Raw genomic sequence first — 27573 nt, 5'->3', positions numbered from 1 at the left:
ATTGAAAAGTTGAATCTCCAGATTGTATCGATGGAGCAAAATCAGGGAGGTTTATCTAGCTCGCATTCTGGTAGATTCTAACTGTCACTATACTAAAACTCTTCACCCAGCAACTAAGACTTTATTTCCAAGAGAGAGAATCAAAATGTCTTTTCACCAAGGACAGCCAAAGTTCTTGCACTACTGCTTGCACCCTGACAATGCATGCATGTATAAATGTGATAATGCACCCTGCCTACAAAGACACTATTAAAGGACAAGAAGATACAAGCTGACTACTTCCATCAGGATATTATTTAACATGCTCGGACAACTGGTCTACTGGCAATCATCAGCATGTTATTGATGAATTACCTGTTAAACACCTTACAATGAGTGATTAAAGATGGATCCTCTCAACCACTGATGGTCTGGTCATTATGACTTTTCTTTACACTTATTTGTATTGTAATCATTTCTAGAGCGCAGCATACAATCACAATAGGGTCTCTTGACGCTAAAAAGACTAAGGGTCCGATTACGATGCAGTTAGGAAAGCATTCCCAGCTAGGGCCCGATTACGATGCGGTTAGGAAGGCCTCCTAACGGCATTAGCTCCTTCCGAATCGAATCGGGAATGTGTCTTCCCGACCGAGGGTCCGATTACGATGCGGTAAGGAACATAGGCTCCCATTGAAGTCAATGGGAGTCCAACCAAATCGTATCTGGATGCATTGTACTCGGTCAGTCGGACTCTCCCGATCCGAGGTGGTCGGAAACCTTTCCTAACCGGATCGTAATCAGGCCCTAAATAGTTAAAATGTGCTAGAAAAATTGTGAAATTTGAAAAGATTTTGTGCAGAACGTATAGGGAGAAGTAGCAAGTTCCAGTGCCCAGCTGTTGTCACTGAAAAGGCTCTTCCACCAATAATTTTGCCGTGAATCTTCTGAACTGATAATAGTTTGTGATTGCCAAAGCTTAACCAACGCCTAGAGGTATAACATCGAAATCGGGTTGGCCATGTGAAATATAGCGGGCCTTCTAAACGAAACACATTGATTTAGACAAACGTCTCTCCTTCACAGGAAACCAGTGAGCGGTCTTCAGGGCAGCAGTAACCTGATCTCTGGCTTTAAACCCACATAAGATTCTGACCACCTGATTCTGGATTAACTGCAATCTATGATATAGAAGGAGTTCCAGATAGACAGAATTACAAAAATCTAGTCCGAAAGATACAATGGTATTCAGTATTGTAACTTTTCTAATGTGAGGAACAGATATAAAATGCACTTTAGCTAGTGCAGTAGAAAAAGATTAGACTTGAATGCATTAAAACAGTGCTCCCCAAACGTTTTAGAACCATGGTCTAATTTTTAGAACAACAAACCCTCATATCTCGGGTAGCTTTAATGGACATGAGGTAATCAATTTTTTAATGTAATTAGAGCATGGATTGGTAGCGCACTGTCATTTACAGACAGTGCATTTTCTATTGAAATGGCCACTAAATTTCCAGAGACATACATTTTTACAGAGGAAACTAAATTGCACACAAGTGATTATGGGTGAAAATCGGGTTTTAGTGTATATTTATCATTTGTGCATCACCTGGTTAAGTGTCTTGATTTGTTTTGATCGTATTAAATACTTTGCTTCCTTCACACTTCGGAATTGCAACAAAAGTGCTTCATTTTTGCTTTCCTAATGGCTGAATGTGTAGTCAGGTCATTAGAAGGTATTTAAAGTTTGTTGTGTGTTAAAAATAAAATGGCATCCTACAGCAATGATACTCAATATATAGCCCAGGGCCGTTACGGCCTTCTTGTCCATTGAATGCAACCTCCCTGATGATCAGCAGCAAGGGCTGCTGTTTACTTGCTGAGCACTAATATTCAGAAAAAAATGATAAATATTCAAGCATTTTTTTGCAGGTAAACTGAAGTTGTGAAGTTACTACGGTGATGGTCTGCGCCACTTAACTTTGACATCTTGCAACAAATGTGTAAAAATAGGATTTCATTAACATGCAGACGCCTTTTATCAGCAGGATTTCTGTTTTCACATTGTTCAATGCAACCACTATATGTAAATGCTTTGCTTACCCTAAGATCTCTTTAAACAATCCCTGACCCACCTGGAACTGCCACCCTTCAGGCATCAGTGCACTCATTTAAGGCAAGGTAAATAAACCAATCCAAATGTATGGAATATAACACACATACGTTTATTAATGCAATCTTCAAAACTGTAGGCCAAATATATTAATCATAGCAGACTCAAAGAAAACTATTGATTAATGCAATGCTCAAAAAGGTAAGCCAAATATATCAGTAAATGCAGATTCTCAAATGCCAATTACCTATAATAAACAATTAGAATAAAATGCAATATGTACAGGTAGGTAGAGAGTAGAAAATGTATACAAGATAGAGAGAGAGAGAGTGGTTAGGAACACCTCTCCAACTGATTCTGCAACATCCTTGCCCGCTCTTCAGCTGGGGAAGCCCTTTCACAGCCCAGGTAGGAGTATCAGTCAGGACTCAAATTCCATCACCAACCCACAGCAATACCTCTATTCTGTGGTGAACTACACCTGACCTACGAAAGCTTCCAACTGAAGTATCATTATTCAACATGAGATGAAGTTTCTAGAAAACCCTGCCCCTTTCTCATTGGAAAAAAACTGAGCAGGCTGTACCAGTCTTCGTCCAGGCCAAAACAGTGGCTGGCCAAGCCTCTGTATTTTGACTCTGAGACAGAGTTTGTAGATTCCACAGATAATATCCAGTTCACTATTGTCAGTGAGGTTAAAAAAAAAAGTGAGGAACAGAAAGACCTTGAATATGAATCTCTGCTTATGTAGGCAGGAGCAAAGCAAAGTCAGACATGAGGCCATGTCAAAGCCAATAGTAAGAACTCATAATTCTGTGCACGCAGAAGCAAGGCAAAGTCAGAAAGCATGATGGCATGAGACCATGTCAAAGCCAATAGTCTGAATTCATCAATAGCAAGCAAGGCAAAGTCAGGTTGTCGCTAGGAGGAGACCCAGATGATGAAGCATGTCACCTTGGTGGGTGATGGGAATCCATCCTCCTGAAAGGATTGCCCAGTTCTGTGTACTCGTCATTCTGAATATAGTCATGTTCCTTAAAGCCTAGTGTTGTTCAGTATTTGAATAGACCTGTGGATACTTTAGTTGTGATATAGTCCGGTCAAAGCCAATAGTAAGCAGTTATAATTCTGTGCAACCAGAAGCAAGAAAAAGTCAGAAAGCAAGATGACATGAGACCATGTCAAAGCCAATAGTAAGTACTTATAACATAAATGTACTGTTCTACTCCATGACAGCTCTCACTAAAAGACAGCAAGCTTATAAGAAAGAGAGGCAGGCATATGCAGGACCATCCTACATTAAGGCTAGGGTAAAATAACACACTAAAGTCAGTTAAAAGTATGGTAGTCGGGGGTCATCATAGGGTGCCAAATCATAAGAGCGCCTCTTTAATTGTAGCCTTGGGATTTCCGTAGGACGAAGGCCGGTCAGCTTTGTTGTGATACCTGCATATGCAGGGGAAAGACTCCTTCACTCCAAGGTAGAATACTTTGGGTGTCCTTGATGTCCACGGGTGCCCACAGGTCTGTTGAAGAACCTGGAAGAGGCACACACACAGACGAAGAAGGCTTGAAGAACAGTAAGACCAGGGCAGCAGGAAGATCTCCCTTGGTGCAGTTTTGGTTCCATTTGAAGTCCAAGTGTCCAGACAGTGGAAGAGCGATGTAATTTCAGGCTTGAGTCTTAAACCATGACGATTCTGAGGACCCACCCACAGGTAAACCTTTAGGTACCCTAAGAACAGTGTTAAAACGGTCCCTCCTAGAGGAAGTGCTGGACAGAAGGGAGGATACTCCCATGTCCTTTGTCCAGTTTCGTGCCGAAGCGGGAGCCAACGGCCCACTGAACTAGCTCAAACTGGAATATGCAAGGAGGGCACCAAATGTGCCCTTCAAAGCAGTCTGTTGGCGCTGGCAAGCGCCTTCACCCAGACCAGTACACTAAGCCCTGTCTGGGAGATGGTCACACCTCCCTGTGGTAGAAAACCTATTGCTCTACCTTCACCTGCTTGAGCTCAGCTCAGCAGCAGGAGGGCAGAATTGTGTCTGGGGTCGGCAGCAGCACTAGCTTGCTGGCAGACCCTGAAGGGATGTTAGCACTAGTACAGGGGGTACCCCAAGGGACTTCCCAGTACATTGGATCATACTTCTAATACTGGAATCAGTGTTGGGGTCTGATTCCAACATATTTAATACCACACATGACCAGATTTGGTGCAGCCACTATATAGTTCGACATCTCGTTATGACTGATGTATTAAAATGGCTGATCGCACTTACAAAGCCTGGAGATTAGACTCCGGGGTTTGCAAGTGTGTCCTGCTCATGCAGGAGCACCCTCACACTTATAACCAAGCACCCTGTGGTGCGGGGGGGGGGCCCGGAGCTGCAAGGGGCCCCTCTCAGCACAGTACTGAAGCCTGAGAGCTCTGGATTAAATCTGGAGCGTCTTCACATGCTCGTACCAGGATCCGAAGGAAACTGAGAAGCAGAGTAGTAGGGTCAACAATATGTTAATAGGGCACTGACTAAAATGCCATGTGTGTCTGTGTCTGTGAATTGAATTCAATTTCCGCATTATCTTTCCCTATGTCTTCAGCTCCCACTGTCTTCCAGTTCCTTCCTCTCTTAGAACTTGGTGACCCTGGGTCTAGCATCAAATGCAATCATCATGAAGCATTAACAATTTGAGCACAGTTGAGCAATTAAAAAAGTAATGCTACATGCAATAAAATGATTGTGAAAAGGAATATCACTACAGCGCGGACTACTGCAATCTAAACAACAAAATAAGCCACACTTCGAGTTTACACACACACACACTCAAAAATGAAGTTGGAACTGCGGGTCCACAGATTATTATGTTGGTCCCACCCACCAGCAGCACCCACTCAGGAAAAACAAAGTGCAGGCGAGCAGCACATCTGAAAGCAGATTCCTTTCACAACCCATCACTTGCTGGAATGGCACAAGAAAGGACACCAATCTAGGTGCGGTGAAAGAATGTACTTACTACCAGACCTCCTTGCTGGAATACGCCTGTCCTATTCTGCTTAAAACGCTCTATTGCAATCTCAATGTCATTTTTACTGCTTGTCACTGTAGGGAAAATATCTCGTCTATATTGTCTTCAACTGTAGCTGCATATTGATGATCTTATCTCGAGCTCATTGATACATATGGAATGAAGGGAAGTAACGCAATCTATGCCCTCTGCCATGAATGCTTCCTATAAGTGAATCTTTGCATTTTTTACATCAATGAATCTCATTAGAACAGTTTTTGTGGGAAACGTTACATTAAAATAATTTAATGCATCTTTAACTCGACTCGAACATAGCATTGAAAAAGATGATGAAATCAACAAGTTGAAAAATATTTAATTGAGAAAATGTTTAAATAAGCACCAGTCAATATCACCGAATTTTAGAACTAAAACTGATTACACAATTTTACTTTTTAAAAGTTGTTTTTTATTTGCAAATTTCCCATGTGGAGGGAATAATATGCATGTCCTCTTTCACCAGCGCTCTCTGTTTATTAAATTCTGCAAGGCTCTCCCCTCTAGTTCTAAGTTAAAAAACAGGAGTGGTGTGAATCAGGCACAGGTGCAGATTACAAACCCGAATGGTATGTGTGATCAGTCTTTCAGGTCTTACCGGCTCACTGGAGTTTCTCAGTTTGTTGTGTTCAGGGCTTGCTGGACCATCCCAGCCCCTCAGGCAGGTCTGCGCACTCCAAAGTGTGGCAGCGCACCGGGAGGCAGTACTCAACTCAGACCTCCTCTGCCTTGAGCACTGGGCCATGTTTAGAGTGGGAGCAATCCTTGTTTAGCTTGGTACCTACTAGACAGATGGCAAGCGACTGGGGCCTTGGGTATTGCCGATGGACCCACATCACTAACGGGTGGCCTCAAACGTAAACCACAATAGGGCCTTCTGACACTCGGGGGGTTACAGCCTTCACATGGGCTGATCAGAAACTTGACAGTACACAACTTATGCAGTTTCAAATTAACATGGCAAATAACTTGGCAGGTTGTGTTGTTTCATATTTGTGGTTCACGCTTGGATCTGTCGGGAGAGTCTTTGAGACCCTTCGATGCCTGGTTCCTCCTGGAGCACTCTCCAGCAGGCTGTTTTCCTGGATGCCCATAACTATTGGGGGATGCACTGCACCTCCTCCTTTTTAGACAGTCTAGAATCCTGCAAGGTAAGCAGGCTCCTTGCCTCTCTCAGCTGGAAGGCCGGCTTACAGGTATTTCAGGACGAGTGCACAGCTTCTCCAGCGTGAGATCCTGACGAGGTGATGTCCCCTCATCTCTGGGAGAGTAGCTGTCAGGCAAACACCAGCACTAGTTACACAGCGCCTGTCTGCATACTCTGAAAATCATGCCTTTCCTTAGCCATAGAGAACTTTGAACTGGAACAAGTGAGGACCCACTTTTTTTTTTTATAAACAACTACCGGTCATGGGTCGTAAATCTACTGCTGACACTATAAAAGCAGCTAGGATGGTTTTCCTATCAATTGCCCTTTCCAGGCTGTTCTCCATATGCAGCCTTTGTGTAGAGTGGGCCTCTTACAGCAGGGTACTCTCCAACGTGGATCACCAACAATCGACGCACAAAGTGGGTGTGAGGTTTCTGCACCTGCCTTTCATTATCAGTCCAAATCAAGGAGAAATCAGGGAATGGCTAATGGGCAGGCCTAACTCAAATGTCTCTCTCCTTCACAATAGAGTCTGCAGTTATACGCCTCACCGCTACCATTCACCAACTGGAAGTATTCAGAAAGTCTACTCCTTGCAGCTCCTTGCTAACCAAAAGGCCTAATAGAACACCAAAAGGAGCCCTGTCTTATCACCCCTACCTTCAATATCTAGGGTCCACTCTCCACCTACATGATGGTGAGCAATATGCATTGTGAAGGGTCTGGCCAAGGACACCCAAAACGGATCAAACTGGCCTTCCTTACTCTGGCTCACTGACACACCATGCAGGATATTAGCGCAAAGGACTGGGTGCATAAAAGCAGAGTTTTACACAAGTAGATGAGAAAGCCTCCACTCAGTGACTCAGATAAAAAGATCTGGTCACATATTTGACTATCAAACCAATAACCATGCTATATACTGCACTATTGCAGTGGCGTAACACAGGCCCCCGCAACCCCTGCGGTGCAGGGGTACACCTGAGCAGCAGGGGCCCCCTCAGCACAGTACTCTGGCCTGAGAGTTCTGGATTAAATACGGAGCGGGCCCCCTCCATGTACCTTGCAGGGGGGCCCCCTCAACTTTCGTTACGCCACTGGATGTAAGGCATCTCTGCACCCTGCCGCCCCATTGCTGGCCGAAGTGAACTGTTGGTGCAGCTTTGGACCTTGCCTCATGCCCACCTTAAGTCCAGAAGATAGCTCCTATAAATCACTGTTGACCGCCTGAAGGCAATACATGTTTTCTTCCTAAGTTAACATTGCCGCAGAGTGCTTCAATTAGGATTTAAAGTATCAAAAACCTGTTTTCTTAAAACCTGCTATTTTAAAAATTACTTACCTGATCGTGATGATCATGGTGCCTAAAGTTATATAAAGATATGTTATTTTTATAAATTGGTGCGGATCTCCTTGTTGAGTTATGTACATTATTTATTGACTAATGTGTGAATGTGCAGTTGTCTAACACTCCTTTCTGATGGGCCTAAGGCTGCTCGACTACACAACCCCGTGAAAGAGCACCTTGGGATTGCTAGAGCAAGCCCCTGTCCACTAGTAGGGGAATGCCTAGACTCTTTGCACAGTATACCTCCTTTTGGCATACCATATAAGGAGCCAGTTTCCTACAAGCTTTATGATCATCGTAGATGTTTCTGTTTTTGGGTTTCAAGAAGAAGGGGTCTAGCCACCTCGGGTCCTTCCACAGGTCACATATGCCAAGGATAGCTGGTTCAATCCAACCGGTATCCTTTCACACGTTTAGCAGTTGTCTGAGAAAGGCTGTCTGAGGATACAGCTGTGTAGGTACTCCTGGTCCCTCTCTGATCAATTTAGTAAAGTTCCCAGGCTCCAGCCTCTCTACTTCTACAGTAGTTCTTGTTTGGTTTACTGTGTTGGTTCTTAACCTGTAGTCCGGGGACCCCTGGCAGTCCATGACACCTACTCATATTGTCCGCGACTGTTTAGAAAGTTAGATACTATAAACAGGTCAATAAGGTGTATATAAATAAGGGTAAAAATGAACATTTTAAAACATTCTGTAAATGTGAATGAATTTGAAATTGGAGGCTAAAAATTAAGGTATCCTCAGATTGGTTCGTGGGGCAGGGCAAATACATCCAAACTACTGCAGACCATTTAGAACTCGGCTGGCAAAATCACTCTCAAACTTCCATACCACACTTGCATCAAACCACACCTGAAAGAGCTCCACTAGCTCCACATACGCAGACTAGCACAATTCAAACTCCTCACCCACACTTTCACAGAACTACATAACATTGGCCCAGTATACCTCAACAATCAAATCTGCTTTCACAAACCTTTCAGACACTTCCACTCATCCAGACTCCTACTTGCACACATCCCACGCATACAATAAACCAACTCTGGTGGGCGAACCTTCTCCTACAAGTTTCCTAAAGCATGAAATGACCTGCCCCTACATATTAGAACCTCCTTCTCACTTCTTGAATTACATACGAAGATGCTGACTTGGCTTTTCGAGCTTTCCCACTAGGATATAAGTTTGGCTAGACCTGCTCAGCACCAGGAAACCATCCTTGGTGTTAATGCACTCTACAAATCGGCATAACAGAGTATAGGCTTATCATTGGGTGGGCTGAAGTGAATGAAAAATTTCCTAGTAACCATGACGGAAAGTTTAAATTCTATTAAGGACACGGAGGCGAGGTTTATGTTCTACTTTCTTTTATTTCCATGCTCAGCAAATTCAACTTCAATAACAAAAAACTACAAGCTCCATCTCTGTTGAGGTTCATAGGGTATTCCCGTCCTCCAATCAGATGGTGTTCCAGGTCCACGAGGGTGTGCTGTTGCCAATACCCTTCCTCTTTCGTGACTGCGACCTTCTTGACAGCAGAGATCCCTAATCTGTTTTCGACCCATCAGACCCTAGGAGAAGCCAAACAGGAGAGCTAACTGAAACTATTCTTCAAACTGCATAAATCAAACCAGTACACCATTCGTATGAATCAATGACTGTAAACAGTAAGAGCCAAACCAAAAGGGATATACTCCACCCATACGTCGAATAGACAACCAACACCATACAAAACACCTGAAGTGTGGGAGGGAACAGGTCTTTTGAGCCGCGGGCGGGAATAATCCTCGGCTCCTTGTCCTTAATAGAATTGAAACTTTTTGTCATGGTTACTAGGACATTTTTTATTCTATGTCTATGACTCCATGCTCACAACTGGTTTAAAATAAAGTCTTTTAAACATAGAGTCCGAAGACCAGTCTGCTGCATTTGGAATATCTTCTAATCTGGCGCCTAATGAAGAAGCCTTAGAGGTCATAGATCTTCATACAGAGTGTGCTCCAAACTGCAAGGTATTTATACCCGCTTCATGCATCACCCATCTGATCTAACAAGCTATTGTTGGTGGCAACATGGCCTTGAAGGGAAATGAGAGGCTGACGCTCCCCCGGCGGGCGAGTTTCTTCTGTCATGCTCTCGTACTCCTTGAGGCATCTAACAACACACAGTTTTGGGGCTTTATCAAAAGCTGGATAGGACACAATTCTAGAGTCTGATTTAGTTCAGCGCGATATGTGGAATGTAACTCTTTCCATGGTGAAAACACGACCGGTAATGTCAAGGGCCCTGACATCCGATACACGTCTGCAAGACACTAAACATAGCGGCATTGCCAACTTGGCAGAAAGTTCTTTGTGGGAAAGATACCTATTAGCTTGCCAGGATTGGAACAAACGTAGCACCTTATTAACATCCCACAAGGAGGAATACCTGGCTTCTGGGGGAAGCGAAAGACTGATACCGTTCAGCAACTTGCAGACCAGAGGTTGTTCCCCCACCGGCGCTCCCAAGACCGGAGGTGTCCTGCAGAGATTCCCGACCTATAGGAATTGACAGTTCGATAGGCCAGGCCTTGGGACGCCAAAGAAGCCAAAAAATGTATGACCGTTACCACTTCGCACCGCATGGGATTGTGGTCATTCCGAACACACCAATGGACCCATCTAGTCCAGGCCGATTTATATTGTTTATTCCTGCTGTCGGTCCAAGCCGCTCCCAGTTACGTACAAGCTGCCTCCGATAGGCCAGAGACTCTCCAGTGATGCCGGAAATCCGCCATGCCACCAAGGGCATCCGACCCTGCTGGACTAGCGGGTGTGGATTGCCCAGAGGATTTTTCAGGAGAAAGAGATCCTGGGTAGAATGATTGGAGAATCCCAAGAAAGTTCCAAAAGAACTGGAAACCGCACTTGAGACCTCCGGGGTGACTAAGACTACCTGCGCTTGCTGCCTGTGGACTTGAGTCGTAAGTCGCATTATCACGGCAAACGGAGGGAAAGCATACCCCGTTTCCTTGAACCAATCCTGAAGGAACGTTTCGGCCGCTGATAGAGGGTTCGGTTTCCAACTGAAGAAACGCGGAAGCTGATGGTCCAACCTAGACGCAAAGAGGTCCACCGAGAAGGGACCCCACAGGATGTGGAGGCATTGAAAATTCGGAAGATGGAGCTGCCAAAGGCTCATGTCCGACCAGCTCCTGGAACAACGGTCCGCTACCACATTGGATTTTCCTGGGAGATGCTCCGCCAGCACAGAGACATTGTGTGACAGGTAAAAGGTCCAGAAGACCTTGGCCAGATCCGCCAATGTTTTGGACTTTGATCACCCTACGTGGTTGATGTACCTGACAGCTGACACGTCTATTTTCAGAAGCACACTGCAGGAGACCTTTTCCTTCGTCCAGCACTGAAGGGCGAAGGACCCCTCCATCAATTCCAGGCAGTTGATGTGGAGCTGACTTTTGTCTATTGACCACTTTCCTCCTGTAAAGGAGTCCCCGCAGTGGGCACCCCAGCCCGATTTGCTGGTATCTGATTCTATTATGAGGTCCGGCTCGCACCCGTAGATGGCCCTTCCATTCCAGGCCTCCATGTGGTTTAACCACCAAGTCATTTCCATGCGAACTTCGTCGGTCAGAGGGCCCTGATCCGAGTACTGAAGGTCCTTGCGAAGATGTGAGGCTTTCAGGCACTGCAATGCTCTGTAATAGAGCAGTCCTGGAAAGATCGCCTGAATAGAGGAGCTCAAAAGCACCACGAACCGTGCCACCTGTCGGAAAGCAGTCGAATGTCTGGCCAACATTCGCCGCACCTCTCTGCGAATCTTGGAAATCTTCCGAAACTGGAGGTCAAGGTGCGGCACACAGACTCCACAAAGAAACCCAGAAAAGTAATCTGTTTGAAAGGAGTCAGGACCGACTTCTTGGTATTGATTACAAACCCCAAACGTTGGAGCAGGTTCACCATCTCCTACAACTGATATGAGAGTTTGACCGGGCACTGTTCCAAGAGGAGTATGTCGTCGAGGTATATGATCAGACGGAAACCTCTGGCACAAACTGTTTCCACCACTGGTTTGAGAACCTTGTTGAAGCACCATGGGGCCGACGACAGCCCGAAGGGGAGTGAGACAAGCTCGAACACTTGGTTCTTCCACATGAACTGTAGGAAGCGACGATGCAGGGCAAATATAGGCACCACCAAGTACGCATCTTTTAGGTCCAAGCGGACCATCCAGTAATCCAGTTGAAGCAGGTCCCGCAACGGATGGATGCCCTCCATCTTCAGGTGTCGATACACCAACCATTGGTTGGAGTCTTTCAGATTGATAACGGGTCGCTGCCCACCATCTGTCTTGTCGACTAGGAAGATGTTGCTTAGGAAGCCCCCGGTGTGAAGGTGCATCGGGAGTACCGCTCCTTTTTGCAGAAGATCTGTCACCTCTTGATCTATGAGGGAAGCCTGATCGTGTGCAAAAACCAACAGTCAAGGACGAATGCCCTGCCTTGGGGAACCGTAGAATTCTATGTGGAACCCCTGGACGGTTTGTAATATCCAAGCGTCGGAGTTAATAACTTTCCAATTGTCTACGAAAGTCGCTAGCCTGCCGCCCACCAGGAGAGGGGTTGAAGGAGAAATTATCACCTGCGTTAGGCACGTTGTGGCCTCTGCCTTGTCCTCTGAGTCTTGCTGCTTCTTGCCGGTGCCTCTTTGAGGGCCTTGTGTGGAGAAGCGGCCGGCTGAGCACACTCTGCCATGGCCAGCCCCAGCGAAAACCTTAGGGTGGAACACTCATTTTTATAGAGGACTGTCCTTTGTCAAGCGAGGTAAAGGTGGACACAAACTTCGTCAATTCTTTGATAAATGGTTCTCCGTAGAGACCACCTTGTTCCACCTCTCCTGCCTCCAACGGGGCGAGATCTCCCAACTTCGGATCGACCTTTATCAATAAAGAGCGTCTGCTTTCTGTAGAAAGGGCGCAGTTAGCGTTGCCCAAAATAAAATAGCACGCTGAGCCCAGTTGGAGATGCGTTCTGCGGAGAGTGGGTTGTCTAATGCTTTGGCCTCCTCCGCCAGCTCTAAGACTTTGGTGAGGGGACCCGCAATATCCAAAAGTTTGTCTTGACACGATCGCCAGTTTCGGTCAATTTCTTTTTTTGGGTCCCGGATGCATTTTTGTAGGAAGGTGGCCATACGAGCATCCACCTCCGGGGTCAAAGCCACTTTGCCCGGTAGGGCAGGACGAGGACATTCAGCCTTAAGACAAGCCCTTACTTCTTTTTCAAGGGGTTTGCGGAGGCGCCCCACTACAAAAGCTGTAACTTTATCGGAGGGAGTCCATTCCGATGAACGGGGGTGGACGAGGTCTTCGGGGACTAACATATCCGAAGGTTCCTCACCCTCCAGGGCGTCAGTGGCTGAGGGCTCTGCGGGGCGCCAAGGCCTGGATGGGCCAGCCTCGTCCGCGGACTCTTCTACAGAGTCGTGATCATAGTCTTGTAAGGGAGGGATATCGGGAAGCACTGGAAGGTTAGGATGTGGATTCCCTTGGGACCTGGCCTGAAACGCCTTTTTTAGACGGTCAACGCCCCCCAAATCGTGCGACGCGCTCTTGCGCTTGGTGGGGGGTGCTGCTGTTCAAAGGCGGCTGCGTATTGCATGATGCTCCTTTCAAATGGTCCCATGGCCTCTGAAACAGACTGGTGGATAGAAGCATCCACTGCGTCGCAGAAATCAACATCCAGGGGAATGACCTGGAGAGATTCTTCTTCCACATACTCCTCCATAGTGGTAGGAACGAAAAATAATGGGAAGTGAAAATGCTAATTATATATATATATGGAATAGCAGCCCCGAACGCTCTAAGCACCATTAGTAAACTACCTTGCAGAGGGTGAAGTTTAACTGTGACCAGGCACTATTTGATACACACAGAGTGTGAGCTGGGTATAACCCGCAGGGGCGACTCACCCGTGTCTGTTTAATAAAGGGTATCTCCGCTCTGGGCCTGCCCCGTGAATCTCCCAAGGAGCGCTATGAATGCTCTATGCAAAAAAACCTGCTCAACACCAAAAAATACAGAAGAACTCTCGCCTACCGCCGTTTATACTGACCCGCGTCGCGGCTGTAGGGGAGATTAAGACTTTGTAGTACAGTCCTGCTATAAATGCGGGCGTAACGGTTCCCAGAACCTGAGGCTGTGTATAACGGGCGGACGGTCGTCCCTCGCTGATCCCGACGCATCTAGCGCATCGCAGATAAGCGAGACCCGGACACTCGCCCCCTGCCACAAAAGTGAAATACCGCACCGCGCCTCAGAGGGGCCACGTGTGGAGCTAAAGAGCTGCTCCCGAGCCTAAAAGGAAAAACAATCTAGGAAAACAACTACACACAGCAACAAACCGTGAAGGGGAACAATCCCAATTGTCAACAGGCGAATAGGCTCAAATAGAACCACCAACAAAAGCTGCCAGAATTTAGCAGCGCACACGCGCATAAGCAGAATAAAGCCGGGAACAACTAACATGATATCAAAACAAGCCGTATAGATTATATCACACATAAAGTGTCTCGCCCCGAAGAGCGAGAGAAAGGAGTACTTATCTTTGCAGAGAGCAGGAAAGAAAGAGGAAGGGTATTGGTAACTGCACACCCTCGTGGACCTGGTGCACCATCCGATTGGAGGACGGGGAATACCCTATGGACTGCAACAGAGATAGACTTGTAGGTTTTTGTTATTGAAGTTGAATTTGCTGAGCATGGAAATAAAAGAAAGTAGAGCATAATCCTCGCCTTCGCTCCTGACATAGAATTTGGAAAAGCTCGAACCTTCTCATTACATGTTTTTAATATGTTTTGTGAATTAAATAAAATATTTCATTATTTGAGTGTTTGTTGGTGGAATTCTTGTTTCCGTATATATTTTTATATTGTTTTGAGGTTTAAATCCATGAAACAGCATATGCCTGGGACCCTGGATTCCAATAATAACACATTGAGGTCCCCAGTTTCCAGTGATGATTCATTGTGGGTTCCCAGATTACAGTAATGACTACGTGGGGTCCACAGAAGTCAAAAGGTTAAGAAGCACTGTTCTACAGCTAACCGGCCCAAAATGCAATGTATCAGGAAAATTCTTTATGGAAAAGGCCTTCGGCCACACTAAACGTGATTTTAAGGCTTGGGGTGTGAGTGAGGAGTGTACCACATCTGATACTAAAATCCAGTTTGAAGCAGACACTGTACCCACAAAAAACCCCAGAGAAAGACGTCCGGTAGGGCAAAGGCAAAGTGCTTTAGCAACCAGACAGAAGATACACATGAATTGTCCTACCATTGTTTAGCTCTGTTTGATGGGCCCAAAACCTTTACACGTGCTTCAAGTAGGCCTATCATACAGGATACATCAGTGTTGTGTCAACAGGGGGGGCATGCCCCTCCTCCGACCCTGCATGTTTTATTGAGCTTAGAGGAGTCATCTCTGTCCATTTAGATCAGCCAATTCTGTGCTCCTGTGAGGGTGGGAGAAGCTGGATAGCTAATGTACTTTAGCCTCCAGGAATTTCAAACTGATAATGAGGTACCTTTATAAAAGTTACTTTTCCTTAAAAAAAGTGGTTCAATTATTTTTCTAGCTGGACACATTTCCGAGATACATTGTTAGTGTTTTAATCGTCACTCTGGTTTTCTACACAGGAAAGCTAGCAGCTAGACCTGCCAAAACGAAAGTAGCTGTAAGGGCGTTGTGACTATAGGCACACTGTAAAATGTATTTTCAACATGTTCCACTTTTAATACCATGCACCCTACCTTGGGTTCTACAAGGCTTACATAAGGGTAACTTACACATTTTTAAAAGGGAGATTTTTCCTGTCAATTATTTTTAATTTTAACAGACCACACTGCTGGTTTTACACTGCAGAAATCAGGTTACAGTGGTAGGCCTGAAGCAATGTGAATAGCACAATAAATGCTGCAGTCCACATGTGAACTTTAACTTTCTATGCCCTAGATGTATTTTCTGCAACATGTACTATGACCTTACAAGAAAGTTAAATAAGCTGGTCCTGGATTAGCCAGGTTATACATATTTTAGGGGTACGTGTACATGCACCGGATGCTGGACAACAATACCCCAGTGTGCAGAGTCTAAAATCCAGCTAAAGAAATTGGGGGTTTATCACGCAGAAAGGGGCATTTTCTCACAAATTCAAGTTGATTCTGCATCAAATGTTTTGGGGACCTTGAGTACACTCTCACAAGCATCAGTGAGAATATGGGTGGACATTCAGCAGAAGGAAAGGTTAAGGACCAGTCGGTTTCTTCCAAAAGGTGCAAATCAGTGTTTTTGTTGTACACTGAGAGGCAGTCCCTTGGGTGGGGTACAAGCAGTGTGTGAATTACTTGCTCCTACTGCCTCTCAATTTGAAGTACCACAGTATTGCAGGAACAATAAGGCTTGCTGTAAACATAGCTTTCAAGACCGAGTGCGGGAGGCTTGACAAACACCATTAACAGAGCTGGTTAAGATGAGAAGGAGGGACTGAATCCGGAGGTTCTTGAGACCACACAAACACAGAAGCTGGATCTCCTCCGTTTGTGCTTGGTGCACGCTGAAACAGTAAAGAATAGCCAGGAGTGTACAGCAGAAAAGAAGCAGAAGCCTCACCAAGCACGGAGGAGCCAGAGTCTGGACTTTCGTAAGTGACTCAGGTATGGGTCTGTCACTGGGCTAGAGGTCTTGACAGGAGGTTTCAGTTGGGTACTCTAGCAGGGTTCTATGGACCTGAGAGCAGAAACTGCAGAGACAACAAATCAATTGCCTGCAGGGTTGAAGAACCATATCGCCATTCAGAGGCAGTTCAAGAGCAGCAGGAGAGACTGGGGTTTGAGGGAAGTGGCATGAAACAGTCCATTGGGGCGCAACCAAGTCTTCTTAGAATGTATGACTCTTATTGAATTGTTTCAGAGGTAGTGCAAAGAGCCACTTTAAACATATTTTATTGTGTTTTATTTTCAGAACATACCAAAAAAAAAGCGATATAAGGAAACAGTACCTGTAGAATCCACCTCTCCTGAACCAACTTCCCCTCCCTCATACGGTCCCGCGAGTACCCTATATCACAACGGAGTTGAGTGTCATAGCCCACCTGCCCTTAGTCGTTCTGAAGTACTTGAGTGATCTCACCTTTTAGAGTATTATATCACTATCAACTGTGGTGATGCCCAACCTACTGGAATTGTGAAGTGTGGTCCAGTGGACAGTCACTCAGTCAGATGTGTCACCAGTTCTGGCATCCTGAGGTTCCGAGATTGACTCATGTGACCTACTTAGAGAGCTAGTCGCTGATATTGCTTCATCTGACTGTAGAATTTGCAATAGTTCATCCCACTGCTCGCCACCTCCATTGATCTCTGTCCTACTGTAGCATCTCCAAGTAAATTTATACTTTCATATGTTGCCCATTTGGCTAGATCTTCTCCCCATTTAGCCACTGTTTGTTGCTTTCCAGTTCAGTGTAATGTGGCGCGTTGACAATATCCGTGCCAGGGCAGTGAATTTGGATGTAATTTTATACTTAGCCGAGTGTGGGAACTTGACAAATAAGCAGGATTTTGGGGTTGTATTTATATTGTGGTCCGTGACATCACTGATAATGTCCGCTATGCTCGCCTAGTAAGCTTGGAGAGGTGTGCAGCTCCAAACCATGTGAAACATTACATTTCAGGCCCCCACTGCCCTGCATCTGGGGCAGCCAGAACACCCTTGTGGAAAGAATTTGTTAATTTTACCAGATATGCTGTGTAAATTATAAAAAATTAATAAATTGTTGGTCGATATAGCGCCGTTATAGCTTTGTGTTTACCTGGGGTTGTGCATAGTATGTGACAGCTCTGGTGTTTTAGGGGTTCCGCCTCTTCTGCCCTCAAGTGGTGCTTTATCGTCATTACTACGATTCCAAAAAAGAGGAAGTGATCCGCTTGGATGTCATATTCAGGTTGAATCGCCTCAAACAATCGTGTCCTTCTGTCTACAAAGAGATTACCTAGTTTGTCCACTCCTAATCTTGACCACTCTGCTAGTCTCCTCTGTACCTTGGCCTTCAGGAGGACCCTCATGAATTGAAGTAGAAGGACCAGGGAATAAGGGAGGTCTGTACAGTTTTTTGTAGGCAGAAGGCATCGCAGTGTTTGTTTTCTCTACCCGATTAGGCATTAAAAATCAAGTGTGCCAAACACTCGAAGGATGGCATATTCCTTTCTCTGGGGCCTCACTGTGACTTCTAGCATTTACGTATCTTGCAACCCATTGCATTTGTGCTGCCACAAGTCTGGAGCTGCAAATCCCCATGGTCAGCACCACCCTACGCCTCCCTTTACCCCACATCGAACTGAGCAGTAAGCTATCCAGCTCCCGAAATTTGCTCCTGGTCACTATCACCTGCAGAGTAGAGAAGTACTGCAGGCGTGGCAGCACTATTATTTTTGCGATCACTGCTTGACCTGCTACTGACAATGGAAGTGTATTCCAGAAGGGTATTCCTGCCCAAAAGGTTGGCGATATCCCTGGTCACGTTTCCGCCAAGAAAATTTTGCTCCTGCCTTTATAATCTGACACCCAGGTATTTTAAAGATTTAGTTTCCCCTTGAAGTTCCACATAGGCCGATGACTGAAGAGGGCCTGAGTGGGAAGAGGCTGTTTTTTTGGCAGTTAATTCCTCATCCCGAAATCGATCCAAAGCTGTTAAGCAGTTGTATGGCTTTCTGAGGTTCCATTCTTACATCTTCAGGAAAAGTAGCATATCATCTGCACAGAGGACAATATGGTGTTTTAGTCCCCCCTTCCAGTATCCCTGCAGAGTGTAGCCCAGCCTCCCCCTTCATGCCAGTAGTTCAACCGTAAGGGCGGATAATAAAGATGGAGACAGTGGGCAGCCCTGCCACGCTCTACTTTGTAGGACTCTGCTATTATCCCGCCCTTCTTGACCCTTGCACTCGGGCCTGATTACAGCAGATGGGTCCACCCAATAAAAACCTTTCCCAACCGCATCCTATGCATTACCTCATAGATGTAGTCCCAGTGCAGGCTATCAAATGCTTTCGAGGTCCACTGACATCACCATTGCATTCTGATTAATCGAGGATGGCTCAAGTACTAACTTCACCACCCGGCTGATGTTTCATTGCAGTCTGGTATATAACCAGTTTGTCAGGTTGTATTAGTTGTTTCATGTATGGTAGTAGTTGGGAGTCCAGTACCCTTCTCAATATTTTATAGTCCACATTTAGCATTGATAAGGCCTGTAAGCCGTTACATCTTGTGCTGGTGTCTGGGTTTGAGCAGCGGAATCACTAGTGCCTCCCTAGTGGTCATTGGCAAATCGCATGTTGTTTTAGTAGTGTTTTAATACTTGTGCCAAGCGTGGCATCATTTGGTGAGCGTATTTGAGCACACTATTGTACTGCCCCACTTTATCATATGATTCGGGATTGTATGCACAGTGAAAATGCTTTTTTATTCTTGGAGCTTTACACATGTACTCCACTAGAGAAGAAACAAGGTGTGTTAAAAGATTGCTCGAAAGCATTAACTTGACTCCAAACCGTGGTTAAACCTTGGTTTGAAATCTGAAAGTAGTTTAATTTCTTGGCCACCATAATAGCATCAGCATATGGAAATGGATATTCCTGAACACAACCAGAAAACATACAGAATCACATGAACACAAGAATAGGAACAATACTTGAGCAGCTGAATAAAGACCATCTGTAGGTAGTTAAATAGGCCCCAGGAAGGTTGCTGTGCAGCAGTGTTGTTAATCTCCTTTCCAATGTTGGTGCTTGGCATGTGGCACAGGAATAACAAATTTGTTCGGTCGCTGAGAGAAAGAAGGGGGCAGACCGGTGGTTTGCGGTATTGTGAATTATACCATACCTTCCAGCATGAGTGTTTGGTAGTACATCCAACACTAGCAATTTTACATGACAACATAAGAGCATATAACAATCTTTTCAAGTAAACTCCTTTTTTGATAGGGGTTGAAGCGGAAGTACAAAAAATAATAATAAAAAAACCCTCTGCATCCATAATAGTCCACATTCATGGGCCACATCAGACGTATATATTTGATATCCGTGAATACCTAGATAGTTTTGTATAATGCCAAAATACATGCACTTTTGAGAGCAGCAAGCTCTGCTACGTGAGCAGAGCGGACCTGGGGCAAATGCTGGCTGCTGATCACCTTGTACACTGTACATACAGCATATCCAGCAACAAGGTTCCCAACATAATTTTTGAGGAATGATCCATACACTAAATAAACCTGTTTACTATTAGGTACATGGGCATCTGACAGATCCTTTCTGTTTTTATTCAAATGTTTGGTAACAATCGAACAATCATGAGGTTCAGCATCTTGCGCGGTGAGCATCCAAGAAGCTGGGTTAAATGCTGGGCAATGGATTTGAGTAATGTGAGTGGCAAAGAGTAACAATGTCTCCGATTGGGATAATCATGCAATAGACAGATGTTGACTTTTTGTGGTAAGCAGTAGGCAGCTACAAAATTAGGACCTGCAACTTTTGTGGAAGAATCCAGAACAATAGTTTTAGAAGTTGCTTCAAAAAGGGCTGCCACAGCAACAGACATCAAGCAGGGTGGGAAAGCAGCTGCTACGAGGTTGAGAATAGGAGAATAATATGCAGCAGATGTTTTTGGTCACCATGATCTTGCACTGAGATTCCATTTCATTGTCAATGCAGCGGCAAAAGGTTTGGAATAATCTGACAAACCTGAAGCAAGGGCAGAGTAGAGACTAATTCTTACTTCACCTACATGAATGCTCGCTCTGCCTCCTCAATCCACTGTAAGGGTTCTAATGTATCTTTCTTAACATAATCCCAAAGGATCGCAAATTCCATTGTGTATAATATCACAGTGTACCAAGGTCCTTCTTTTGGGTTTGGGAAAAGATGGAAAGGAATCGGCGAAGCCCTGTCCACCGTTTTAGCTCATGATAGCTGGCTTCTGCTTAATTGGAATGAATGAGAATGGAGAAGAAAGCAGAGCATAAATCCACAAATGTAAACCATTTACCAGAGGCGAAAGTAAATACATGATAGGATAGGAGCAGGATGATAACAATCTTTCCTACTTTTCATAGGGAGAATTGTGGGTGTTGCTCATGCTTAGAACAGGCACTAGAACTTCTTGTTTAATTAGAGCTGCAATTACATGTCAAATTCAGCTTTGGGGGTCCATAATTATAGAATACTGTGGGATTTGAGGTAATTTCTTCATGGGATTAACCTTAATTTTAACGGGGACAGCAGAAAGTACACATCCAACATCATTTGCTTGTTCAGACTGTAATAAGACAGTTAGTTGAGCAATGCATCATGCAACTTTTTTTCATTCATTTTTAGCTTTTTATCCAAATTTTCGGATTAACACACAAAAGACAATGGTTACATTTTATTTGTTGTAGGCATGTCGAGGGACACTTCTTTACCCATGCAGTACACTGTACAATGTCTTTTACATAACCTCTCTTCCTAACAGATTGGCAGTTGAAGTTGCACTCAACATGTGTTCAGGGCTGGACATTTACCTGTGATCCAGATATGTGTCTTCCGTTTTCCAAGAAAAGGGCAATTGTTTTGGAAGCGATGTTGTCACCACACAGCGCAATATGTGGTAGGTGATTGGCTCAAAGGCAGAAAAAAACACAAAAGCTTAAGAGGGTTGGAGAAAACTATCAGGAATTCAGGCAAAGAAGTGACAAAAGCAAAGAGTCTGGATTAGCGAGCTGAGGGAGCGAAGAAACAAGTTTAGGAACACAGCTTTGTTGTAATGCACCCTCCAACCTCACTGAGGCCTTTCATTAGTCAAAGAACAGGAAAAGGAAGTGGTATCAAATATCATGACAGGAAACATAAGGGATTGGAAAAGTCAGAAAGAAAGCAAGGGGGGTCAACCATGATAGAAAGCGTAAATAGAACGAAAACCAGAAGGTGGACTATGTGTGAAGTGACCTTAAAAAAGAGCTGCAAACCGTCATGCAATTTTCGAGTTGAAGATAGAAGGAGCAGCAGCCAGGAGGCCCAGAGCACAAGAGTAGAGGCCCATGTCATAGACTGTCCCAGCCCTTAAATACGTGATTCGCATGGTTCTTCTGAGTCCCAGGACCCTGCTAAGTACAGTGCTTCTTGGGCACCCATACGGCAAAGAATCCGCAGACGCAACAGCAAGAAAGCATGTTAGTCAGTCATAGGTCATATAGTGATAGAAATAAGGTCAATAATGTGATAGGGAACCTTTGAGCCAGAAATGCCACTGCATCTCTGCACAAGCCCTAGAGATGCAATGAAGGGAATTCTAAGGTTACCAAAGCTAACATGATGGTACAGATATCAATACGACAAGACTGTTTACTATTAACTACACATTTCTCTCACAGGCCATTTTAGGTTTAAAGCCCGTTTTATTGATTTTTCTATTTGAAAAAATAAACAATACAAAATACCTCGCCTACATCCAACGGCTGGGGAGGGAAGAGGGGTTGAGACAGAAACAAAGGGAAAGGGCGAAGATAATGGAGTTAAAAAAAAGTGAGTATACAGTCAGGGTGGGGCTCAGGGTGTGCGGTCTGAAGTGGGCAAGTCGTGGAAACCTATTTGTGGGTCACGGTGTTCCTTCTGATACATAGTAATGACTGGTTATGTAAAAGAAGGCTTATGAAGTCTGAGGTGGGTCTCCCTGTGACAAGTGCAGTATGCGGGGCATGTTAGTTCCCTAAATTCTTTTCCTAGGTACCTAATCCAGGGTCCCCAAGTCTTATCAAACTGTGGTAGTTGGTTCTCCGTGACAGCTGTAAGCTTTTCCATGCTCAGTAGGTCCCAGAGTTTGTAAAGCCAATCTGTGTGGTCCTGTGGTACCCTGTCAGTTCCCTATCGACTGAGGAGAGTATGCTTGGCTGCACATAGGGCCAGCATATCACACGTCCCTCCCCGAACTGAGAGGGTAAGTTAGGGTGTTGGTAAGAACCAAACTCACATAGCTCGGGAACTTAGGGAGGGTAGTATTAATCATTTAATCCTCTATATGTAATAAACCCTGCCAGTACTTCTGTAGCTGGAGGCAATGCCACAAAAGGTGTGTTAATGTCCCCGGGTCTCCACATCTCCTCCAAACAGATGGGATCCTCCTTGCTTCCAGAGTGCAGTGCGCTCAGAAGTGTAATACCAGTAGTGTAATAGTTGAAGTTATGTCCCATTTCCTGCCGCACTGCGTGCTGTAATATTGTCTCGTGTCTGGATATCCGACCATTCCTTTGGGGTGAATGGCCGTTCACATTCTTTCTCCCACCTTAATTGTGCAGATGATTTCGCATGAGTCTGCGTTGTGTTTAAAATGGTCTATATGTTTGATAGAAGTCTTTTATCAGAGTGTGACACGATAAGCCATTTTTTGAACGGCATTAGAGGTCTGCTTGCATGTGGCCACAGCGATTGCTGTGTGACCCAATGCCTGATGGTCAAATATTGCCAAAACACCGAGGGGGGCACGCCACAACCTTCCCGGAGCTGTTGGAATCCCATTATTCCATTGGGGTAAAAAAAATGTGCCCACTCTTACAATTTGCATGATGCCATGCCATATAAGCTTTGTCTGGGAATGCTAGAGGAAAATCAGGATTTCCCATTATAGGAGTCAGTGACAAAATCCGGGTAGACAGTTTCTTCGAGAGTTGGACTGTGTCCCAAGTGCCTAATGTGGCTCGGAGCACCAGAGATACATGCACCAACCGCGGGCAGTGGGGCCTGGGGAGCCAGGGAATTGTCCATATATGGATCCCTGCGATTGCCTAATCCATGAAACACCAATGTTTCTCCATTGTGGTCCTATCCCACTCCACCATGTAGCTGTGCTGCGCTGCCTGGTAATAGTGTTTAAGGTCTGGAAGCCCCAGGCCACCCTCTGTAGTTGACAGATAGGTCAGGCATTTGACAATATGGGCCCTCTTGCCTGCCCATACATTCTGCTCTATCATGTGTTGTAATTTGTTGAGAACATGAGGGAGGGGTATCAGAAGCAGGGTTTGCATTATCACAGGCCATTTTGATGAAACAGATTCATGGTATTCACACAGTAATTGGCGATTCTCAGGCTTTCCTAATAGTTGGAGTAATAAGGTTGTTTTTTGAGTAAATTCAGAGAACTCCGATTGTATTGAAAGATTAAACGTTAAATTTGGGCAATCTCATTTCCAGTATCCTAATTGGCAATATTAAAGTGCGAGCCACCCTAAAGTTCTGTCCCCTTCTTTTCCTTTCCTTAGTCTCGTCCCCCTCTTCCTCTCCCATGGCTACCCAGATCTCACCACACTTAAACATCATCACATTACCACATTTTAGAACATATCCTAGTTTCTAGATCTGTGAATGAGATATAGATCCTTTTGCTTTTCATTGCTAATGTTCTGAAAGGAGTTATAGTTTCAACTGTAATCAACAAAAATATACGAATGCACTAAAAGCAGGCAAAAATATTGTTATGGTATCCCTTTATGCATGTGAATAGTTGCTTTGTTTCCTGAATGCTATTCACCGTGATGTGCAGGTTGTACATTTGTAATACCCAAACACTTTATTAAAGTCAGAAGGCTGTTAGATTTATTTTGATGTACAGATGACATAACATTTGTATTATTAAACTATATGTGAATTTGCTCAGGCGACATAAGCAGTTTTCTTTGATGGGTACATAAACTGACCAAATGTCTAAAAAGGTGATCTAATTTGAGGATCACATTGTTGGTGTATGTTCGTATTACACTTGGTTTGACCTCAACTGCTGTTCTAACTCAGTGCGTAAACTACATGGATGCTTTGTTGTTAACCTAATGTTTTCTAGCACTCCCATTCTGGCACTAGTGACACAATTATCCAGTAATACATTTTCTGTTCCATGTCATAATGCCTTGTTTTTGACAAAGCCTTATGTTATTTCATGTTTTTTGTTGCAGCATGCCATGGTCATTGATTCACGTAATTCTTCTATCCTGCCAAAACGAGGAGCATTACTGAAAATTAATCAGGTAATGTAGCATGCCATCTTGTGTATTTCCATGGCATGATTGCAGCTATTCTTCTTTAGCAATATATGACTAGCTTGACATGTTACTACTTGTATTTACCTAAGTAAGTTAGTTGTCAGTGTAACCATCTTTGTAGAACAACTTAATCTGAAGAAATCTCATGTTCGAAACTGGGTCTCTGGAGGTATGCACCCTGTCCAAGTAGGGACCACAATCCTTGTCAGGATAAGCTAGATACAAACTAAAAGATAACCTGCGCTTACCCTCTGGTAGCCTGGCACAGAGCAGTCAGGCTCATCTAAAAAGGCAATGTGTAAAGTAATTGTGCAATACACACTCATCAACATAATCGAAACACCACGAAAATACTCCACTTAGGTTTAGGACAATCGAGAATATGTTAATGAAAAAATCCAGACCTAAACGACAAAAATCCAATAAGTAGAACCGTAGTTATGAATTGTTAAAAAATAAACTAGAAGTCAATAGCGCTTAGGAGTTGCTTAAGGTCACGCTGGACTTGGGTAGATCCAAAGTTCAGGCCGACCGCAATAGAGGGCAGGCCAGCTATAGGAATCACGTTGGTCCCGCTGATAAAGTTCTCTGGATGAAGTGTCAACATCGAAGACTCGATGCGAGGGGTTGAGGAGGCGCGGTGTCGTCAACGATCTTGTGGATGGAGGCGTAGCATCAGTGCCGATCTGCGCTGTCGGTGAAGGCTTTGTCGATGAGCTCCTTTCCAATGGAGCTCTGTCGTTGCCAAGCTTCGCGGTCTCCCGGCAATAAGTCGTGCAGTCTGTCGAAGCAATAACATTGAACGGTTCCTGTGGCGAACGGCAATGGGTCGATTCCGATTGACAGAAAATCATCACTGCGTTGAATTTGATGGTTCTGGACATCTAAAATCACCATTCAAGGGCTCAGGTCTAGATTGGCACCACTTGGCATGGTATGACTCACAGATTGCAGAGTCCAGGTGTTGTTGCAGAGTTGCAGGAAGTCTTTGATGGCCCTGACTCTTCAGACCAGGGGGCAAGCCCTTGGAGTCACTCTGGGTTAAAGTGAGATCGGTCCAGTCCTTCTCCTCAGCAGAGCAGAGATCAGCAGGCAGCAGGGCAGCTCAGCAAAGCAGAAAGAGCAGTTCCTTCAGAGCAGCAGTTAGGCAAATTGGAATTGTTGTAGCACAACAGTCTTTAGTGCTGGCAGAGTTCTTCACAGGTCCAGTAGTATACTGTCTTGGTAGAGTTAGAGTCCAGGTACTTATACCCAGTTGTGCCTTTGAAGTGGGATGCCGTGAACATATGTCCTTTCTTCCCATCCCTGGCTCGAGACTATCAATAAGTGGTAATTGAAACTTTGTGTGGTAAAAAGGGCACTGCCTAGTCAGGTGTAAACTTCAGCCCCCGCACCCTCCCTCTCATCCTGCCCGGGAAGAGCTATCAGAATGCAGATTAATTCAGAGTTCTCTGTTACACATCCCCTTCCTGTGTTTGTGGCGGTCTAGAGGGAATGAACAAAGTGCAGCTGTCACCCAGCCCAGACATGTATTGAAGACAGGCTGCAGGCCCACAGAGAGGTAAGAGCAGAGACATGCTCACTTTCTAATAGTGGCATTTCTAAAATAGTCAAGTTAAATCCAACTTTACCATTAAAGAGGATTTATCATTGGCATTCCAAAATATAAAATGTGATGCAGCTACTCTTTTCCAATCCGGAATTACAGTCTAAATGTGTGTTTAAGGAATTCACAATACTAGCCAATGAGAGGAGTAGACCTCATCGTAGTGAAAAATTAATTTAGCTGTTTGTTACTACCAGGTCATGTAAAACTTAGATGTACATGTCCTACCTTTTAGTTACACAGCACCCTGTCCATAGGGATATCTAAGGCCTACCTTAGGGATGAGTTATGTGTAATAAAAGGGGAGTTTAAGGCTTGGCAATTGGTTTTTATTGCAAGTTGAAGTGGCAGTAAACCACACACACAGGCCTTGCAATGAGACTGATTTGAAAGGCTACTTGTGTGGGTGGCACAACCAATGCTGCAGACCCACTAGTAGCATTTAGATTATAGAGCCTGGATACATGGTATACATTCTTCTAGGGACTTAAAAGTAAATTACATATGCCAATCATGTATACATCAATTCCATCATGTTTAGGGGAGAAGCACATGCACATTAGAACTGGTTAGCAGTCCTAAGGGCAACGAAATGAATTCCGCAAAAAGAGGAGGAAGGCAAAAAGTCTAGGGTGACCCTTCAGAAGGACAATTTTCCAAAACCTCACACTTGGGTTATGCATGAATATCTGGTTGACATTCTTGAGCACTATTGTTTCTGTGACCCAGTTTAGTTCAATGGAATTGTCTTTGTCATAACAGAATAATCACCACTTTAGGTTAGCAAGTGAGTTTGGGCAGACGGTACTTACCATGGTTATGGCTTCTCACTTTACATAGTTAGAAACTAAAATTGGCAAAGCCAATATACCTGGCCCATGTCTGCAAGTGTGACTACAATAACCATTGATCTTAGGTCCTCAGTAGCTCTTATTTAAAACAAAATTATTGTGCGGTGTCAAAAGGATAAATATTACATCCCAAAAATAGTTCAAGGGTAAAAGTGCAATCAGTAAAAACAGTTATACATAAAATTGATAGGGATCAGATTATGAATATACTGCTTTATAAAATCAGATTACATACACATCAATTTCAGTAAAAATCTTATCTATTATTTCTCAATATATTTATGATGATGATGAGGATAGCAATTTGTAGCACACGCTGGTAATCCAAGGAATGTTCGGATGTGAGACA

The 27573-nt window shown here is 44.5% G+C and overlaps 1 protein-coding gene across 1 annotated transcript in view; it reads left to right on the top strand.

Annotated features, from left to right (window-relative positions):
* SAMM50 (SAMM50 sorting and assembly machinery component) overlaps positions 1 to 27573 on the top strand; it is a 209943-nt gene that overhangs the window by 119283 nt on the left and 63087 nt on the right. The window contains exon 9 of the mRNA XM_078673862.1: positions 24681 to 24752. Within this exon, the coding sequence (XP_078529988.1) occupies positions 24681 to 24752 (72 nt within the window). The remainder of the gene's footprint in view (positions 1 to 24680; positions 24753 to 27573) is intronic.

This window comes from Lissotriton helveticus, chromosome 1_1, assembly GCF_964261635.1.
Source record: "Lissotriton helveticus chromosome 1_1, aLisHel1.1, whole genome shotgun sequence".
Taxonomy (NCBI): domain Eukaryota; kingdom Metazoa; phylum Chordata; class Amphibia; order Caudata; family Salamandridae; genus Lissotriton; species Lissotriton helveticus.
Note: the sequence above shows the minus strand (reverse complement) of the source record. Positions and strands in the feature narration are given on the sequence as shown.